The sequence below is a fragment of the Gymnoscopelus microlampas genome (genome assembly GCF_963454915.1).
Source record: "Gymnoscopelus microlampas genome assembly, chromosome: 24".
Classification (NCBI taxonomy): Eukaryota; Metazoa; Chordata; class Actinopteri; order Myctophiformes; family Myctophidae; genus Gymnoscopelus; species Gymnoscopelus microlampas.
In genome coordinates this window covers 30,491,874-30,511,492 of record NC_139961.1, presented here as the reverse complement: position 1 = coordinate 30,511,492, position 19,619 = coordinate 30,491,874, and the positions used below count along the sequence as shown (strand labels likewise).

General features: G+C 43.7%; 1 protein-coding gene across 3 annotated transcripts in view; it reads right to left on the bottom strand.

The window, feature by feature from the left end:
• Positions 1–372: 372 nt before the first annotated feature.
• LOC311040383 (semaphorin-5B-like) overlaps positions 373–19,619 on the bottom strand; it is a 95,696-nt gene continuing 76,449 nt past the window's right edge. For 2 of the 3 annotated variants that reach the window (XM_084050633.1, XM_084050634.1), the window contains exons 14-22: positions 18,756–18,899; positions 17,899–18,046; positions 14,366–14,591; positions 12,010–12,231; positions 11,648–11,818; positions 11,127–11,279; positions 8,116–8,154; positions 7,013–7,224; positions 373–3,165 (exon numbers count right to left, since the gene is read on the bottom strand). In XM_084050633.1, coding sequence (XP_083906759.1) covers positions 3,004–3,165; positions 7,013–7,224; positions 8,116–8,154; positions 11,127–11,279; positions 11,648–11,818; positions 12,010–12,231; positions 14,366–14,591; positions 17,899–18,046; positions 18,756–18,899 — 1,477 coding nt within the window. In that variant the 3' untranslated portion in view covers positions 373–3,003. Of the gene's footprint in view, positions 3,166–6,502; positions 6,658–7,012; positions 7,225–8,115; positions 8,155–11,126; positions 11,280–11,647; positions 11,819–12,009; positions 12,232–14,365; positions 14,592–17,898; positions 18,047–18,755; positions 18,900–19,619 lie in introns of all 3 variants that reach the window. The other variant, XR_014600266.1, reaches the window with a different exon arrangement.

Sequence of the window (19,619 nt, the reverse complement as noted above, 5' to 3'; positions counted from 1 at the left end):
AAAGTCGATATCTTGGCGTGTTGTAGCGTGTGTTAAGGGGCTTGACATGATTTAGCCCCATTCATCACCATCAGTTCGGTTTTGGCCCACACACCAACCGCATCTGTAGGATATGGACTGTTCCAAACATGCATTTGCACGCACACACACATACGCACAGGCACAGCGGAGCGCATACACGCACGGGCACACGCTCAGGTGCACACACCCACACACACACACACACACACACACACACACACACACACACACACACACACACACACACACACACACACACACACACACACACACACACACACACACACACACACACGCACACACACGCACACACACGCACACACACACACACGCACACACACGAACACACAGTCAACCATTTGTCGAAAGAAAAAACGATGAAAAAAACAACAACAAAAAAAACGTGCTGCTCTCATCACTAACAAATCTCCCGGCCACGGAAGGAGTCGTGAAAAATGATACCGTGGTGCAAAATGTGCTGAGAGTGAAAGTAATGTTTACACAAGCCCAAGGTAATAATATCCACACTTATCTCACTCTGTCCAGGGAGGGCTGACAGTACTACGTGCTCTAAATGCAGAACACATGACAACAAGAATAACATTTCCCTTTGACATGACATGTAAAAAACAAAACAGTAAAAATAGCACCCTTACTAAACAGATCACACTGTGCAGATAGACGGTGCTTATCAGCAAGGGCGTTCTGACGGCCTGACTGGAGTCCTTTTTCTCCTGAAGAAAATGTCAAGCAGAACCCTTCCAGTTGAGCAGTGAGTGATGTGAGATACAGTTTTCTTCTCTCTATCTCTCTCTCTTTCTGTGCCTTTTGCGGTTCACTCAAAAATCACATTCTGCTTAAAAAGACATGTAGTCTGGATGAATGGGCATCTGCTCCTATTCTTGTAGTCACATGACAAGAAATGGATTTTGATTTTGCAGCAGTTCACTTTAGTTCAAGGATTTGCTCAGGCGAAATACTTGTCGGTAACAACACTGTACAGGCACCTTTTTTTTTTAAACTTTTGACCACTTAAACCCTCTATCGTCTCTGTCGGGTGGAAAACTCATGTCCAAAACAGTTACTTTTCAGGATTCAAATTAAAAAATAGTAGAGAAGTAGCAGATCTACATGCTCAAGCTTGTATATCTGCTACTTTTGATACTTTTGTGTGACGCTGTAGTATGATCAAGTAGGGTGTTAATTTAAGAAAAATACAAAACGTTAGAATATGGAGATAAGAGGTATACTTGTACTGTACTTTAAACCAATACTTAGTTGACTGGGTTGGCTCTGCACTTGGTACATCCTCTTTTTCCCTCAACACCAAATCTCTTAACTGAAAATAGCCGATCTACAAGCTCACAACAAGTTGAAACATGGCGTGTTGTGAGCTTGTAGGACTGCTATTTCCGGCGAATGTTCCAAGCAGATTAGGGATGCTTGGGTTCAAGTGGCTAAAGCAGCTCAAATAACACTGGGTGAACCTGACAGATCTAACAACACCGTCATGGACTGGCGCGGTCTGCCGCGGGAAAAGGTTCGCGAGCTAGCGTCCCGGGCGCCACGCATGAGGAAGCCTGTCAAACGTGTCCTTCATCGCTATTGTTTCCCCCCATACGCTCCAGTCCACCATCCGTGAAATATGAAAAATGAAAGCAAGCGGGCTGCCAACATGCCTCTGTGAGTATCTTCTGACCCCGTTGAATCCTTTGCCCCCCACACACACACACACACACACACACACACACACACACACACACACACACACACACACACACACACACACACGCACACACACGCACACACACGCACACACACGCACACACACGCACACACACGCACACGCACACACACGCACACCCACCACCCCAAATCGAGGCTAACGACTCTGGGGAGGATTTCTCACGACACATTAGCTCCGGTCCTCGTCCCACGGATAGTGCCGCTTTGTCACAAAACATCCACATCAGAAAAAGTGATCGTGCGTTGTGAAAATATAGAACGCACTTGTGATAAACGTGTCCAAAGCTGCCTGTTATTCCACAATAGTACAGCATTGGACTCCTCGTAGAACTTGCCTTGCCAAAGAGTTGAGTGCATTCGACGAGCAGAAAAGAAACATCTCACTCAATTATGAACAAGATAAAAGTCGCTCATTCATTGAGTGTTTCTTTTCAGTTTGATATCCTTGCTTCATCCCCAGTTCACACACCGAACGCAGCAAATGCATGCAGTGAATTAATCTGAAATGTGATTATCGCGTTGTCTGCCACCTCACCGCATTGCGAATGCATCACTACTTGTATTTCTTTTCTGAATTACAGTCAGAATCCTTTTTTTTCCCTGCTCGTACACTCAATGGATTTGATGCAGGCGGTCTGGCTCATTTTAAAAGGCAAGCGAGACAAGCGGCAACAAAGTCTTGAAAAGGTTTACATTAAAGATGTCCGAATGTATAGACATCACATGGTATTACAAAAAGAAGATAAAACGTTGTGTACTGTAGTTAACGCACGCTTAACCTAAAACCAAATGCCGTTTTGATGCCATTTTCAACTGGCTCTCTGTTGACAATTTCACTAAAATGGCATATCGTGCTTACAATCTTCATGGAGTAACTGTGATGACCACGGATGGGGTCCGTGATGGACCCGTGGGGGTTCGTTTTCGTAGGCTCCTGCACACATGGGTTTGTGCTGCTGAATACGAATGCATTCTGGATCAAGTGTGGCTTCTGGCCTTGGCCGAAGCTCCGGGGGTCTGGCTCCATGCCCACGTTTACGCTTTGGCAAACCCCACGCAGAACCCCTCCACGAATGGAGGAGCTGCAAAATACAAGAAGAAACAGTTTGGGGGGGTTTCAGTTTGCAACAGGGGCTTTTGTTTAAGGGGCTGGGGACCTCCAGGCATCTCGCTTTTCTTTTGGGGGTGGGGGGGGGGGGGGGCTTTGTTCGGTTGGGGTTCTTGGTTGGGGGGTTCTCAGCTGTGCATGTAGTTCCTACAGGGAGATTCGGGGTGGAAATCGTACTTGCTGAGGCTCGGGGGGTAGTAGGTGGTAGTGTAGACGTTGCTAGAGGGAAGGGGGGAGCTGAAGTAGTTGCACGTCTCGTCGTTGGAGTGTAGATTGTTCTTGTTCAGTGTCTGGAGGGAGGGGGGGGAGAGAGAGAGAGAGAGAGAGAGAGAGAGAGAGAGAGAGAGAGGGAGAAATGAGGTTGAGATGAGCACACACAGCAAGACCTGAGTTTTTAAAAAAAATGTCAATCTACAAGCTTACAGCGTGTTGCAAAATAAGTGTTTTTATAGTGTATCAGACACTTAACATTCTCAATGCTGCTACTACGACCAATATAATGAATAACGTTCATGTATTTCTTGTGATCATGATCGTTACGGTATGGTGGTTTACAAATTAACAACAAATGTGTTCAGAAACAGGCCGAGCTGCACCTTACCGTCCCTTGATCTCGATACCGTGGTGCATACTTGAACTTTATTTAGACGCAGGATTGGGACCGAATCTTTCATACATTACTTGCTGAGCTGGACTGTCTTGAGAACAATTTAGAGATCTGAATGGACGTCAAGCAGAGACCGTTTACAGTGGCTCCAAAAACAGGGAAATTCAAGGTTCTTCCAAATGACAGTGGCGGTCAGGCAGGATGATGAAGTGCTGTCCTGTGACTTACCGGGACCTTTAACCAGCTGAGAGATTGGGGGGTTTGATCGTGGAAGCTTGTGGCTCCAAATGTCCCTGAGATCTCATATAAACCGTACAAGCATTGCCTTTTGGAAATAGGTTTTTAGATATCTTGGATATTGGCCTTCAAATTGGCTCTGAATTGGCTGCTGGAGATAAACAGCATGGTGGATGTCAGACTGACTATGTAGGGAGTGTACTGTTCCAACCATCAGTCTGACCTCTGACTCGCCCTTGTCTCCTATGCAGCTCACGATTCTGAACCTCAGGACCCAGAAGAAAACCATTGAGGGGGGGATGGTGGGGTGTTGCTGGTTCATTTATGAGCATCCCTCTGACTATTTATTAATAAATGGAAGACTTTCGAGTTTTGGTCATTTTGATTGACTTTCCTTTTTGTTTTTCTGTGTATTTATATTCCCTATTTCAGTGCAACCTCTTTCTCTTTACCTACACACTTTCTATATACAATGTGTAGTGTACTGAGGTCTCGAAGAGGTACAGCAGGGCTTGGAACAGGAGATTTGACATTCAAAGTGAGCAAACTGTGTACAGTCAAATAATGCACCTTCCTTCCTTCCTTCTATTCCACCCTCACTAACCTCATTTGGATTATTCCAGATACATACTCAGAAGAGGGTGTAGAGGTGTCAAACACCACAACTCATGCCTACAGTGACATAATGTCAATACACAGAGACACACGCACGCACGCACACACTCACACACAAAACATGTCTAGTATCTCTCATCAATTGTGGGAGATCTATACTAGACACACACAGGGGTTGCAGGGGAGAAGGCAGAGACGTAGACTAATTAGCCTGGGTAATCCCATCACCGGGGATCAAACTGTTTGAGTGATGGTCTTTCCAGAACAAGTTAACGAGACCAACGGAGGATAATTAACTGCATGAACCCTAGCGTCCCAATTCTGGGGCAAACCTTCGGCAGAAATAGCGATCTGGAAGCTCACAACATGTTGCATTGCGATGTGTTGTGACGCGGTGTGAGCTTATAGATTGACTATTTTTGATGAAGGGATTTTGTGTAGAGGGAAAAAATGAGGGGGGGACTCCGGTCAACAAAGTATATAGGGTTTAAGTGGTTATGCCACTTTTGTCAAACTTCACAGGTACACAGATTATTCTGCACACACTGCAAACTTGAGATAAAGGTTGCCGGTAGGGAGGTAACATTTTCAACTTTCAACAAAGAGGCGAAAATGGCTCTAAGGCTACAAAACTCAACTGGAATCATTGACCTACAGTACATCCACAGTGTCCAAGGCACTAAATCCAAAGCGGCGGGGAAGATTGGATATAAAATTAATTGGCCTCCACATTTCAGCATTATTAATAGAGACTGTCAAACATGAAGTTTTATCAAGAGGTCTTCATCAGGGCAATTGTGGTTTGCACAGTGTAAAGGTTTTGCAATATTGATGAAATTCTGCAGCTGACCAAAACCGTTCCTGGTAAATGTACATGCTTGAATGCAAATATATCGAATATTAGCTACTGTAGATAGATACTACAGTTGTATAGTAGATACTATGGGTGTCACAATATATCGTGCTGTGATATATGAATTATATATACTAGACCATACCCGGTGAAGGGCGCAGGCGAAAGTAGTTGCAAACTGGGGGTTATTGCATGTCGTGTCGCGCGTCCCCCCCCCGCGCGTCCCGTCGTGCCGTCCCCCCTCCTCCCCCCGCGGGTCCCGTCGCGGCACCCTTACGGAGCCTGTTCTGTCCTCTCTCTCTCTATCTCCCCCTCCCCCCCCCCCTCTCTCTCTCTTTCCCCTCTCCTCTCTCTCTCTCTCTGTGTCTCTCTCCCCCTCCCTCCCACGCTCTCGCTCTCTCTCTCTCCCTCCCTCGAGCCGTGTATGCGTTGACACGCATATAGGCCGCGGACCCGTCCACCCCCCCCACCACACACACACACACACACAGAGAGATCTGTAAGAATGTTTTCTGTGTAAACGTGCGTAAATGATGTCGCCGTGTTTCTGTTGTGCAGTTGATGTGCTGCGGTGAACGGAACGCACTCGCAGTCTCGCAGTGAATGGAATCATGTGTCTCGGTGTTGCGGTGTTGCCATGTTCGCTTATTGTAAGCGCTTTAGTGGCAATATTGGTGGTATTGTGTTTTGGCGTTGGTTGTGAAAGTGCAGGTGGGTGTGGGGACGCGTTGTGAGCTTGTAGATCGGCTGTTTTCCAAGAGGCAAGGTATATGTGTGAAGGTGCTTCGTTTGGCCTTCTTTTCATAGACCTCGTTGCTTGTAGGGTTACATTATTACATTATTATATAATGTAAATATATATTTGGTTTGGACTTGTTTTCATAGACCTTGCTGCTTGTTTCTCTCGCGAAACCTGGCAATGACGCATGCGCAGTTTGATCAAGAGTCCCCCCAAGACACAACCTACCACCGTGAGGTTACTAGAATTATAGTAGGATTACTTACATTATTATATAATTAATATATATGTATATATATATATGATATATTATTAGTTATAAATTAATTAACTCTCTAGCATCCACATTAAAATACAAAATGACTATCCTTTTTTGTCAGGGCTGGTACGGTAGACTTTAAAAGTTCAAAACATGACAATACGTATCGTCATGACTAAAGACTGTATCGCTATATTTTTATATTTATATTTATTCATATATACATTTTACTATTAAGATTGTATAATTTATCTTTTTGCTAGTGAACGTTACAGGAGTTCATACTGTATGGTGTGTGATATGAAATGTAAGCTTACCATAATCACAGTAATCATGATCATGTCTTCCATCCTATTCAAGGGCTTTTGGGGAAAAACAAAACTGACTCCAGTCACTTCCAGTTTGGCACAGCAGAGGGGAGGGGGTGTGTGTCTGTGTCCCTCGGCTGCAGCTTGAGTAGGTTACTTGATATCTACAACGTTCAATTTGAATATCGTCTCTGTCGGGTAGCAACCTCATAGTATGTCCAAAACTGTAACTTTTCAGTATTCAAATTCCAAAACCGCAAAAGTAGCAGATCTACAAGCTCAAAGCGTGTCGCTTCGCGCCACGTTTCGAGTTTGCAGATCTGCTACTTTGGATACTTTTGTGTGACGCTGTAGTAAGTATGATCAAGTAGGGCGTTAATTAAAAAAAAAAAAAACACAAAAAGTTAGAATATGGAGATAGGAGGTTTCTGCCTGACAGCAGCGACATATAAACCGAAATATGTACCGTAAACTGACTGTAAATCGAAAGCAGATAACAAAAGGCAGCGCCATGCCAACCTTGAACTCCATGGGTGTGTACTTCTCGTTCTTGGGCGCGGCGTTGCCGTGCTTGTTGTAGCTGAGGTGGTTGGGCGTGCTGGGGTGCACGGCGGCCGACTCGGCCGCGGGCCGGCTCGTCCTCTGGCAGTACGCGTACGCCAGCACGGAGAGCAGCACTGCCGCTAGGAAGCTAGCCACGCCCACTGCCACCAACTGGAACAAGGTGAAGGCTGTGGAGGAGGGGAAGGTCAAGCAAGGTCAAGTTGGTTTGTTTAGCACATTTCATACCAAGGTAAAGGCTGCGTGTTATGAACAAAGATACAAATTCATCCCACGCACACGCACACACACACACACACTAATATTGTTAGACGTTATTCTAAGTACACTTAGGAGACCAGTGCATGATGATCTGAGAGTTGTGATTGGTTCATTGGTAGTGAGCAGGTCAGAGATGTGTTACAGTAAGGAGCTAGACTTTTAAAGCCTTGAAAATAGTGAGTAGTACTTTCATCGATTCTATATCGGGAATCAATGAAGTGATCTAAGAGATGGTTAAGGGGAGAGACTGGATTGTTGGACAGGGAAAAAGAACAGAGAGAAGGAGGAAGGGAGAGTAAAAAAGAGAGAAAGAGAGAGAGGAGAGGAGAGGGAAGGAGAAGGAGAGAGAGGAAGTGGGGAGAAAAAAAATGGGGATCAGAGAGAGAAAGAGAGAGAGAAGTAAGTGATTTAGTAATGCTGCCTCAGAAACAAATAAAAAGCACATTAAAGAATGAAGATTTATGAGTTTCCACACAGCGACTGCTGTGTGCGCGTTAAAATAAGCGAATTGGACATCTAGTCCCTTTGACTTCTTTAGCAGCCAGTGGAGTGAAGTCACCATACGAGCCATAGGAGGGGTTGTTCGATGGGGGACGGACTGTGATGAATTGGGGTGGCGTGGACTCATCCTGGGAAGCGACGGGATTGGCAGGGCATGAAAACGAGTGCCCCCCCCCCCACACAAAAGCAGATTAACTGAGAGGGTGGGTAGTGTCGGGCACGTGCCTGTGAGTGCGTGTGTGCGAGTGTGTAACCCCAGCAAATGTCTTTGTTGAGAGAGAGGGGTAAGAAAAACTTACATCCACAGCGCTGATCTTCCTCTTGTCCCGGTAAGATGACTGCAGGGAGAAAGAGAGAGAGAGAGAGAGAGAGAGAGAGAGAGAGAGAGAGAGAGAGAGAGAGAGAGAGAGAGAGAGAGAGAGAGAGAGAGAGAGAGAAGGGTGGCAATGCAGAGAAAGGAAGATGTAGGTGAAGATAAAGGGATACAGATAAAGAAAGAGAGGGTGGGAGAACACAAAAAATACAGAATTAGAAAACAACAGAAATGGATGCAAAAAAACCTGAAAATGCTATGATGTCTAATTGCTAGTAGTCTAATTGCTAGAACTCCACAAGATCAAACAAATGCACGCACGCACATCAGGAATTTAGAATGCTGACGTCTTTATAAATCCATCTTTTTTTGTCTTTATCTTAATTTTTTACCATCTTATTTCCACAGGCACAGATTTAAGAAGTCAGCATTCCTTTGTATGTTCTTTTGTGGGGGAACAGACAGACAGACAAAACGGTATTTCCACATTTGAGCAGCACACCGGGAAGATAATTCCTCCTCATTTTCCTGGTGGGGTTATGCAAACGCTTGGTTCTGAAAACCAAAAATATTGCGACGGCAAGATTATCCATTAAATATATATAATTATATCTCAGGAAGATGAAAAATGTACAGTATGACCACTCATTTCTTTCCTCAACTTGTGCTTAACCTCGTTGTGGCTTACTGTCTGTCACCCTCTCTTGGCCTTCCTATTGTCTGTCTCAGCAAAGATAAAAAGCAAAAGAGAGAGTAGGCTGCCCCCCGTGTCCTGTAAGGAAGAAATAACTTATAGACAAAATGCCTAGGTTGGTTGGTTTAACAAGGCCCTGTGTGACTGCCAGACGCCCTACTCTCCGCCTCGGTCTGGCCCTGATGAACGCAACTCCTCCAAATCAACGTCCAAGCGATGAAACGGTGACTTTGAAAAGTCGTTCGGGGAAACAGGGAAGTGTTGGAGCCTTGGCTGATTCTGCCTTCTACTTTTAAAAGCATGACCGGATTGAAATACAATTGTTGTATTGCTTTTGTTTGGCCTCTAGCTTTTTGTTGTTATGTTGCTTTCTGAATCTCCTGCTGTGTTAAAGGGGAAATCCACCCATTTTCAATATTTAACTATGTCATTAATATAGCATAAAGGAGTTGTGTGGAAATAAGAAAAAAGTTCCCCCCTTTCTGTGTTGCCTTGAACTGGAGGATTGATTGTGGGTTTAACATTGCAAATTACAACATGATGACTCATCATGTTGTAATTTGCAATGTTAAACCCAAAATCAATCCTCCAGTTCAAGGCAACACAGAAAGGGGGGAACTTTTTTCTTATTTCCACACAACTCCTTTATGCTATATTAATGACATAGTTAAATATTGAAAATGGGTGGATTTCCCCTTTAAAGCACTTAGTAAACTCAGATTTTAAAGGTGCAATATACAGTACAATGCTAAATGAAGATATATTAGTATTACTTTTGCTACCCAACCGCCCTGAAAAAGTGATGTACAATACAATCTATAGCCAGCTCCTTTTAGAACTTAATCCACTTTATTAGAACAAAAATTAGGAGGCACCAATCAGCCAACTGCATAACTGCACACATTAATAATATAAAATAATTATTTTTATGCAGGAAGGCCATCAAATAAAACAATGATATTAAGTGCACAGAAATAATCAATTTAATTTACAATTTTTAATCGTTGAAATAAATAAATGGCTGTTCGGTTCACAAAATACTTTATTGCCATTTACAAATTTACCAATATTTGTCTAAACTTCTGTGTAAAGGTTCACACATGCTCAGCCCTGGACTAATCAGAGTCAATGGACTGATTGAACTCATTTGAAGATGGGGAATCAGGGGGGGTTAAGAATTCAGAATCTCAACAAAAGATGCCGGTGTCTAAAAACCTTAACAGGAAAGAGGCAGAGGAGACAACGCTGAAATCAGTTGGGGTGGTGTGGGCGGGTGAGGCCAATCTGAGGGGCCATGGCCTTCATGATTGGAACAATAATTATCATTACAGGAGTCACAAATCTACCAAACAGCGGAACTGCACACATTGCAGCCTCTCAAACCTGCCTTTGCAGATGCTTCAACAAATTAGATGTTGAATTATTCATGGTTGTAAGTGATTTGCTGACTGCTCAAGGTTTGCAATGGACAACATTTGCATCTTTGACTGACACAAACTCAAAATAATGACAATACTGTGTTGAAAGTTTGCCTGTCTTTCTTCTCCCTCATGATTCCTTATCTTCCTGCATGTCATAGTTTAGCACGATGGGGCATGCTAAAAAATAACTGATCTACATGCTAACAATGCGTTGCATTGCAACGTGTTTATAGCTAATTATTTTCCGCACGTGACAACGTTCTACTATGGTGCTTGACCAGGCTTCTCTACTAGGCTCCTCACCTTGGATTAATAACAACAATAATAATAATAATATTGTTTTTGCAATTGTAATAACTTACACTACTCGTTACTGGGGAAAGTAATAATAGTAGAGTTATATATTATTTTGCATAGTGTTACTGCCCAACACTGGCTATAGAAATCAAGTTTAGTATATTCATATTGTTGTAGCTGTGATTTGCGATTACACAGTAAAATATGAATTAAAATATTAGTTTAATGGGGTGCTTGATGGCTCAGCCAGTTAGTGCACAAGGCCCCGGGTTCAAATCTGATACCGATCTTGTCTCTCTCAGAGTAAACCATTTTCAACACGACATCCCAATTTTTGTCCATGTCATTCTAGGCAAAAAAATAACATTTTCTAAGATTACATTTTGTCCAAAAATATTTTTTACATCAAAAATATAAGCTGACGCGCTGTGAGCTGATAGAACGGCTATTTACGATATTCATTGTACAAAAAGTATATAGTGCTTAAAGGTAGTTAAATGAACACTGAGGGTTTTAGTGTGTATTTAAAGATGGTCTTAAATGAACACTGAGGGTTTTACTGTATATTTAAGTGGAGGTCGTTACCTGGCACTTCACGGGCCTGGCACGGCCTGGCCTGGGTGAGGTTGCCCTGGCAGAGGCTGGCAGCCTCCGGCTCCCTGTCCTCGCCGCACGCACGGCTCCGCCGCTGCAGACCCTCCTCGTCACAGTCACCCCACTCTGTCCACCCGCCCCAACCTGAAGAAATGGTGGAGAGAGAGGAGAATGCATGCATGAACACCTCCACAGGTGTGTGTGTGTGTGTGTGTGTGTGTGTGTGTGTGTGTGTGTGTGTGTGTGTGTGTGTGTGTGTGTGTGTTTCTATTCATATACATGTGAGGGAATTTGAGAACATTGTGAGGACCGTTTTCCTAAAAAATGTTTTTTTTGTGGTTAAAATTAGCTTTTAGAGTTAGGCTTACAATTAGGATATTTCATTTCAGGTTGGGGATAAGAGTTAGGATTAGGCATTTCATTTAGAGGTTTAGAGATTTAGGGGTTAGGGTGGGAGTTATGCCTGATTTATACGTGGTTGCAGGCCATATGAATGTGTGTGTGTGCTGTACCCTCGCAGGTGTGCGTGTTGCAAAGGGCCTCCTCTGTGTGCAGGCCGATGCAGATATCTCCTCCGTTAGCAGGAGCAGGGCTGGAGCACGTGCGTGTGCGCTGGTAGTGTCCACCTCCGCAGGAGGCCGAGCACTGAGTCCAGGGCGACCAGCAGGACCAGGCGCCGCTCACTGGAACATAAAACAACACACACACACAGCACTTAAAATTTTTTTTTTTTTTGGGGGGGGGGGGGGGGGGGGGGGGGTATCTTTTGAATAGAACTGGTTCTAAAACCAGTTCTATAACCCTATGTTCTGCAATTGTGACGAATGAGAAAGTTAGATGGCCCAGGGTGTTTCTGGGAGTTTGAGTCTTGTACCTGGGCAGAGCTGGGAGTTGCAGTCCTGGTACTCCACAGGGGAGCCTGAGCAGGAGTTGGGGGTGGTCTTGCCCTGCGGAGTGGCACAGGTGCGCTTGCGCGTGCGGAATCCTCTGGAACACTCCCGGGAGCAGGCGGACCACGTTTCCCATGAGCCCCAGCGAGCACCTTGTGGTCGGATCACGGGTCGGCCACTGGTCTTCACCAAGTCTTCGACCAGAGCTGGAAAACGCAGATGGACACACAATAATAGTGTTTATTTGTTTTCCAATACAGTATGTTTTATTTTTGTAGTGATGCAATGTGCTTTAAACCTGGCTTCCCTATTTTGGGATTGTCATTATAGGCAAACATTTTCCTAACAAAACGTTTAAAATAGCCTTTTTTACAGTCACAATACATCCCACCACGACGCAACGCGTTATGAGCTTGAACAGAGGCTATTTTCACTATTCGTCGTACAGTATGTGACAAAGTATATAGGGTTTAAGTGTTTAACCACCCTATATACTCGATGTCGATGTCCCATAGGATTCTCTATACTATAAACCAAGGTATTGAGCATGTGTTAATATGTACATTTTCATATCTCTGCACACACGCTGTGATTCTGACCCCTTCAGCAGACATTTTAGGAGAGAATCTAGTCTACTGGGCTTGGATGGGTGGGATGGAAGTTGCTTACAGACAGCCTCATGAAAAGTTATGGGGGGAAAAAAGGTTTAAACAAAAAAAGGAAGAAGGAAAAAAGGATTATGAAACTGCTCCCAAACTGTGGAACAAACTCTCCATTGCAGTTAGAACTATAGATTCACTCCCAATTTTCCGCCATAATCTGAAGACTCACATCTTTAGACTCCACCTTAGCACTTGACCTAGCCTTGACAACCATGCAGTCTTATGCAAAGGTTAAAATGTAAATTTAAGAACGTTATTTAGACAGATGCTAGGTTCATTTGTTTACCTGGTATCCTATAGTTTCTATAGTTTCAATGTACAGATTATTATTTATTTGTTAATATAATATTGTTTAGACTGATTCTAGGTTCTTGGTTTACCTATGATCCTAGGGCACTACACTGTCTATCTGCATTTGATGTGTTTACCTTGCTTACTGTAAGTCGCTCTGGATAAAGAGCATCTGCTAAATTGTAAATTGTATCAAGGACAATAAGTCGTTATAAACTCAAACTCCTATTACAGATTAAGCTGGTTTATCACAAATAAAAACACCTTGCAGCTTTAAGCTGAACAATTTCAGACTAAATCCACACAACAGCCCATCATGAATCATTTGTGAGATGCAATGTGGGTCGCGACAGAAATGAACTAGTTCCTCTTCCAGACAATACAGATATGCACACAATTGCATCGTGCACAAGCACAAGCACAAGCACTCAAGTATACACGCACGCACGCACGCGCACGCGCACGCGCACGCACACTCACACTCACACACACACACACACACACTCACACTCACACTCACACACACACACACACACACACACACACACAGGCGTACAATCACACAAAACTTATTTACATGGAAAACAGGTGCCACCCCCGAGGCTTCCCATTAGGTCAGTAGAAATGTTTCATCCATATCTCAGATGTTTTGTTTTTGTTCATTTCAAAGGGCTGCGTAACTGCTAGACAAAAGGACTTGGCCAGACAGCAGTGCTCCAGATGGCTGTTAAAGGCTTCTGTCAGCTTAGATCAGGGCTCACCATGGCAGTGCACTTGCTTAGCACGCTCCCTTGTATGCAGAGGATGGAGGATGGTGTGTGTGTGTGTGTGTGTGTGTGTGTGTGTGTGTGTGTGTGTGTGTGTGTGTGTGTGTGTGTGTGTGTGTGTGCGCGCGCGCGCGCACACAATACATGCAGTATATCCATATACAAGCACACAAATATCCAACCATCAGCACATGTGCACCCCCCTGCCTGTTCTTTGTTGTTTTGTTTTGTTTTGTTTTGTTTTATTTTGTTTGTCTGAAACCACAGTGGCAAGTCCTCCATGACGTTCCTTTTCCTGTGAAGCATATCTGCATTCCATGTGTTTTCTTTTAACCAAACGTCAAATAAACCAGTGAATCTCAACCGTGTTCATTTCAAGGACCCAGAGTTTGATATGTGCAGTATTAGGCCTCGTACAGGCATGTAATACCTTGATATCTCTGGGTATTTATTTAACTCTCTGAGAGTGCACAAACGGTACCAAATGGACCGTTTGTGCACTCTCAGAGTTACAGACCCACCTGTAAGGGTCCATTTGGACCGCTGGCGGACCCCCCCGGACTCGACGTTGATAAACACTGAAATAAATCTAATCAAATCAAACCCCAGCCAAGACTCACGGTCAGTCTCGCAGGCCCCGGAGCCATCGTTGGGACAGACACGGGTCTCCACCTTCCTCTTGCCCAGCTGGAGCTGGTGTGGGTCGGGGAGGAGTGCGCGGCAGGTGTAGCGGGACCTCTGTTCCTGGCGCGCCCCGTCTTGGCTGACGTTGACGGGCATCCAGGGGGTCCAGGGGGTGTTACGACGCACCTCTGGGCAGGCCTCCAGGTTGCAGGCTTTATACTCCTGGAGGGGGAAAAAAAATCTAAGTCAGTAGTTCTCAAACCTTTTCTCCCAAACTCCCAAATTGACATTTGGTCGCGGACCCACATCTGAAAACGTTTTGTGCCAGGGACCCGCCAGAAGAGAAAAATTTCAAACACTTTCAAGATTTTTAAAAAAATGTTCAAAAATAGCAGCGTGGCACAAAGTGACGCACTGTGAGCTTGTATATCTGCTATTTTTGAATAGTCAATGCTAAAATCCAAAATGACACAGATGCTTTCCCGGTTTTAATGGGTCAACTCAAGGCTTACTAAAGCTAAAGCGAGGTGCGAGAAGTCCACAAAAAAAGAGTCTCACACACTGACAAATCAGAAAATTAGGCTCGATCTTTAGGATGCTAAAATATATATATCTTAGAATAAAAATAAGATGTATTTTTGCATCCTAAGGAGCGCCGTTTTTGATTTGTGATTTTTGATTTGTGTGCGAGCCTCTTCTGTTTTTGTTTTTGTTTCGTTTTTTGGCGGGGATCACATACACAGAGGGCCAAACGCGTAAATGTCAGAGCCTGTTTATTGGAAGGTTGTTGAAGATCGTTAGAATCCCCAGACTGGCAAGTGTGGCATTTATCTGTATGGACACGCCATCTAATGTTTATTGTCTGATATTTTGTCAGCTAAAATCCGCATTGATGGAGAAAAAGCAGATCTGCAAACGCGTGGACGAAACGTTTCTGTTCGTCCACGCCCATGTATTTCTCGAACAGGGTGGTGGGATGTGTAAAGGTTAGTGAACCAAGTTTGAGGATTTCACCCTTACCTTGTTTGGTGTCAATTACTTAGTTTAGTTTTGTCTTAGCCACTTAAACCCTACTGTACACAGGTGTACTTCATTAACCGGTGTTCCCCAGGGATCTGTCTGTATTTAGCACCCTAGTTTTTCCCTGTTTACTTATTTCCTATAAAGTTAATCCTTAAAAGGAAAGAAAACACAAAAAGCTCCATCTAGGCTGCATGACAAAGTGGAACAATCAACCGTGCCTGTGAGAGTACTTAGAACAACATTTACATAAGAGAGCAGTTGGATGATAGCCCATACAAATATACTGTAGACACATTTAGAATATTTAAGGAGCATTCAGATTTGTTATCCCGTATAAAATGTACGATTAAAGATGCTTATTAAAATGTATTAAATTTATGACATCCTTTGAAAAGAGAACATTTAATTTCACTCAGTACAGTGAAATTGCTGAGTGCTCATATTGTTGCTGCTGTTAATAACTACAGCTGAAAAGCAATAAAACGGCAACACAATGCATTTGATATTCCGTCATGGCTAATGTAGAATCCCCTACCAAATTTCTGACCAATCAACACTGACATCCAACACCCACGAGCACAAACAAATAGCCCTATTTACAAATTGGTGAGCTTGAAACATTTGCAATATGAAACCAACGGCGCTAAATGAAAAATACACATTTTCACACTTGACTCTGGTGCAGACTTGAGCAAACAAACAATATCTTTGAGGTGAGATGATTTGAATCCCAGTTTGACTGGCTGGAAAAATCTACGTAGGTAAAGCGAATGTCTAATGTAACTGTATGCCTTTCTGTCAAGACACCTCCATCCAGCTGCCCCAGTGAAGCTGCACAGTGTCTATGGGGTAATGTGATTTTTCTTTGCAGCGTTCTAATGCTTAATTTATGCTCCGTCGTACAGCGGCTTAACTGTGAAGCACTTTGGAATGGATAAAGGCACTATATAAATGCACCATGGCATTTACCATCCATCCGTCCATCTTGCTGCTTTGCTAGTAGCTTGAAAACTTTCAAAACGAGCCTTGAAACTAGTAAAGAAGATATTTATTTTTAAATGTAGTGGTGTGGACATGGCATCCCTGACAGCATAAATTGGCAAGTCTGCATTCCCCTGCTGAGAGACTGTGTCTAAGGGTGAGATAATGAGCGTATATACCTTTTGGCATGGACCGTTTGCAGAAAAGTTACAATAATAAAGAGTTCAAACAGGGTCACTACAACAGGAGGTCTCCAGCCTACTGGTACGTCTGAAAAATCTATAGTTTCTGATAAAAAAAACACTTCAAAAGAGAGGCGAAATATATGCAGGATATCTCTGGCATGTCACCTCTGGCTGGCCCGTAGTCTGGACTGAAGACATTATGTGAAACAACCTGAAAAACTCTTTGAAATAACTTCTTAAAACCCACCTCTATAGACTTGCTTTCACTGGTAGGATTTTATATTTAGCAATTTAATTTAATTTGATTTTTATTATTGAATATCTATCTATCTATTTTTAACTTTTATTTTCATTACATTCAAATGTAATTTCATAATGTGTTTATTTTGCTGTCTTGATGTCTTAATGCTTAATGTTTTGTGCAAAGCACTTTGAATTGTCTTGCGTTGAAAATGTGCTTTAGAAATAAACTTTCCGTGTCTATATTCTAGCGTTGCATGCAAGCAGATGGGCAGATGGGCAGATGCCTGGCTAACAAATGACACCATAATGAATGTAACTCTGAGGCAGACTGGTGGCTGAATCATAATGGGACCTTTATCTTCATTTTCATTTTTGGGAGCTGAACTGTGTTATGAGCTCAGTGAATTAGGAGGGTGGGGGAAATAGCAGGAACACAACTAAGTGGTTTGGTGCCCGAGCATAATTTATGAAAGGAGAAGACAAAAAGTTATAGAGAAGATAGATCAAATTCAGAGAGTTGAATACATTGGCTTTCACCCTGGAACCGAGGGGCTGTGATGAATGGACAAACCAATGTCTTCTGATGTTGTAATCGATAGTAGCAGTAGCAGCTGTGATGTTTTTAAGCATTCAATTGACACAGGTCTCAAAACGTTATGACTTATCACCTCAGTTGGATAATATTGAGATAAATGTTTGTAATAAATGCTTGGAATAGATGCTCTGAAGTACCTCCTGAGTGTATTTCTATCCTCTTGAAATGTTGTCATACTTTGTATTTTTCCTCTGTTGCATTTTTTATCACAACTATGTTTATGGTATTTTATTTGCTGCTTTTGCAAATGCCCAAATTCTAATTGAGGATAGTAAAGTTCAAAGTCACTCCACTCCTCTCCTCCTCTTCTATTTCCTCCTCATGCCCTGTCCTCATGATGTAATAACGTGGTGAGGTATATACCATGGTACATCCAATCTCATGATGTAATAATGTGGTGAGGTATACCATGGTACATCCAATCTCATGATGTAATACTGTGGTGAGGTATACCATGGTACATCCAATCTCATGATGTAATACTGTTCTGAGGTATATATACCATGGTACATCCGGGGCAGCTGTTTCCGTTCTCACAGGTCCTGGTCCTGGAGTGGACCCCTCCTCCACAGTCAGCACTGCAGCGGGCCCAGGACCCCCATGCAGTCCACAACACAGGCTGGGGACACGGGACCTTCTCATTACACAGCCTGGGAACAAAACACACACACAAACACACGCGCACGCGCACACACACACACACACACACACACACACACACACACACACACACACACACACACACACACACACACACACACACACACACACACACACACACACACACACACACACACACACACACACACACACACACACACACACACACGCACACACACACACACACACATGGGGAGACAGACAGACAGACAGACAGACAGATGGTTAGGGCAGATAGAGAGGATAGAGAGAAGAAGAGCCTTACTTAAAGCTGCAATCCGTAAACTTCATGTCCTACCCGGAATTTGAACCACTATTTTTCGTGTGGGAGAGCACATTTCTACTGCTCTTCCGAGACGTAATCCCTGCTTGGCCAGAGGATGTATTATGCTTATGTGCTACAGGCAGGTGTCCAACCAAACATAGTAGTGAGACCACCTCCAACCACTGCAGACGTGGTAGTTATATTGTATTAACATACTCTTCCTTACAGATTGGTTCAAATAACAATTTATTCATTAAAATAAGTTCCAGATTGCAGCTTTAAACAGTACAGTGTGTACCGCTCCCACATTTGCCTCAAGATGTGACCATTGACCTTTGAATGAAGTCAAAGGTCAATGGAAAATCTTGAGCTGAGTGCAGTTTCTTTATTCGCCTCAAGATTTGGCGGGATGAAGGTCAAAAGGCGCCTCTCACCTCTCCTCTCGGCCCTGGCCCACGCAGACGCGGCCGCCGTGGCGCGGCGATGGGTTGTTGCAGGAACGCTGACGAACCTCGAAGCCGATGCCACAGCTGGTACTGCACTGGCCCCAAGATGACCATGGAGTCCAGCCTCCATTCCTGCAGGGCGGGGAAAGATAGAGAGAGAGAGAGAGAGAGAGAGAGAGAGAGAGAGAGAGAGAGAGAGAGAGAGAGAGAGAGAGAGAGAGAGAGAGAGAGAGAGAGAGAGAGAGAGAGAGAGCGAGAGACAGAGACAGAGACAGAGACAGAGACAGAGACAGAGACAGGGAGAGAAGAGAAGGAGAAGAGAGAGAGAAGTAAGAGAGGAGGCATGAGAGAGGAGAGAGAAAGAAGAGAGAAGAATGAGAGAAGAAAGATAGAGAAGAGAGAGATAAAGAGCAGAGAGAAGGAGAAAGAAGAGAGAGAGAGGGGTTAATGGAAAAGTGAGAGGAGATAGCGAGGGCCAGGCCACGATGAGTAGGAAGGAGACAAGGAGAGAGAGTGAGAGGGAGGGAGGGAGAGAGAGAACAAGAGAGCAGAGAGCAATTACACCACAGACACAGACAGATCTAGTATGATGGAATGCAGAATCGACCCATGTATTCAATACACTGAACAAGAGCAGACGGCGGGGTTGCATTCTTCCCTCTGTACACTTGTACCATACAGAGTTTAGACTCTTAACCCATTAACCCATTCAATCCCGGAACGCATCTACAAATGTCTTCTAAATTCTAACTGGTTTCTGAAAAACATATGTTGCTATATGTGGTGCTCAAACTTTTTCATGTCAAGGACCACCAAAATGAATTTATATGAATGTATTTGGCCGCGGACCCT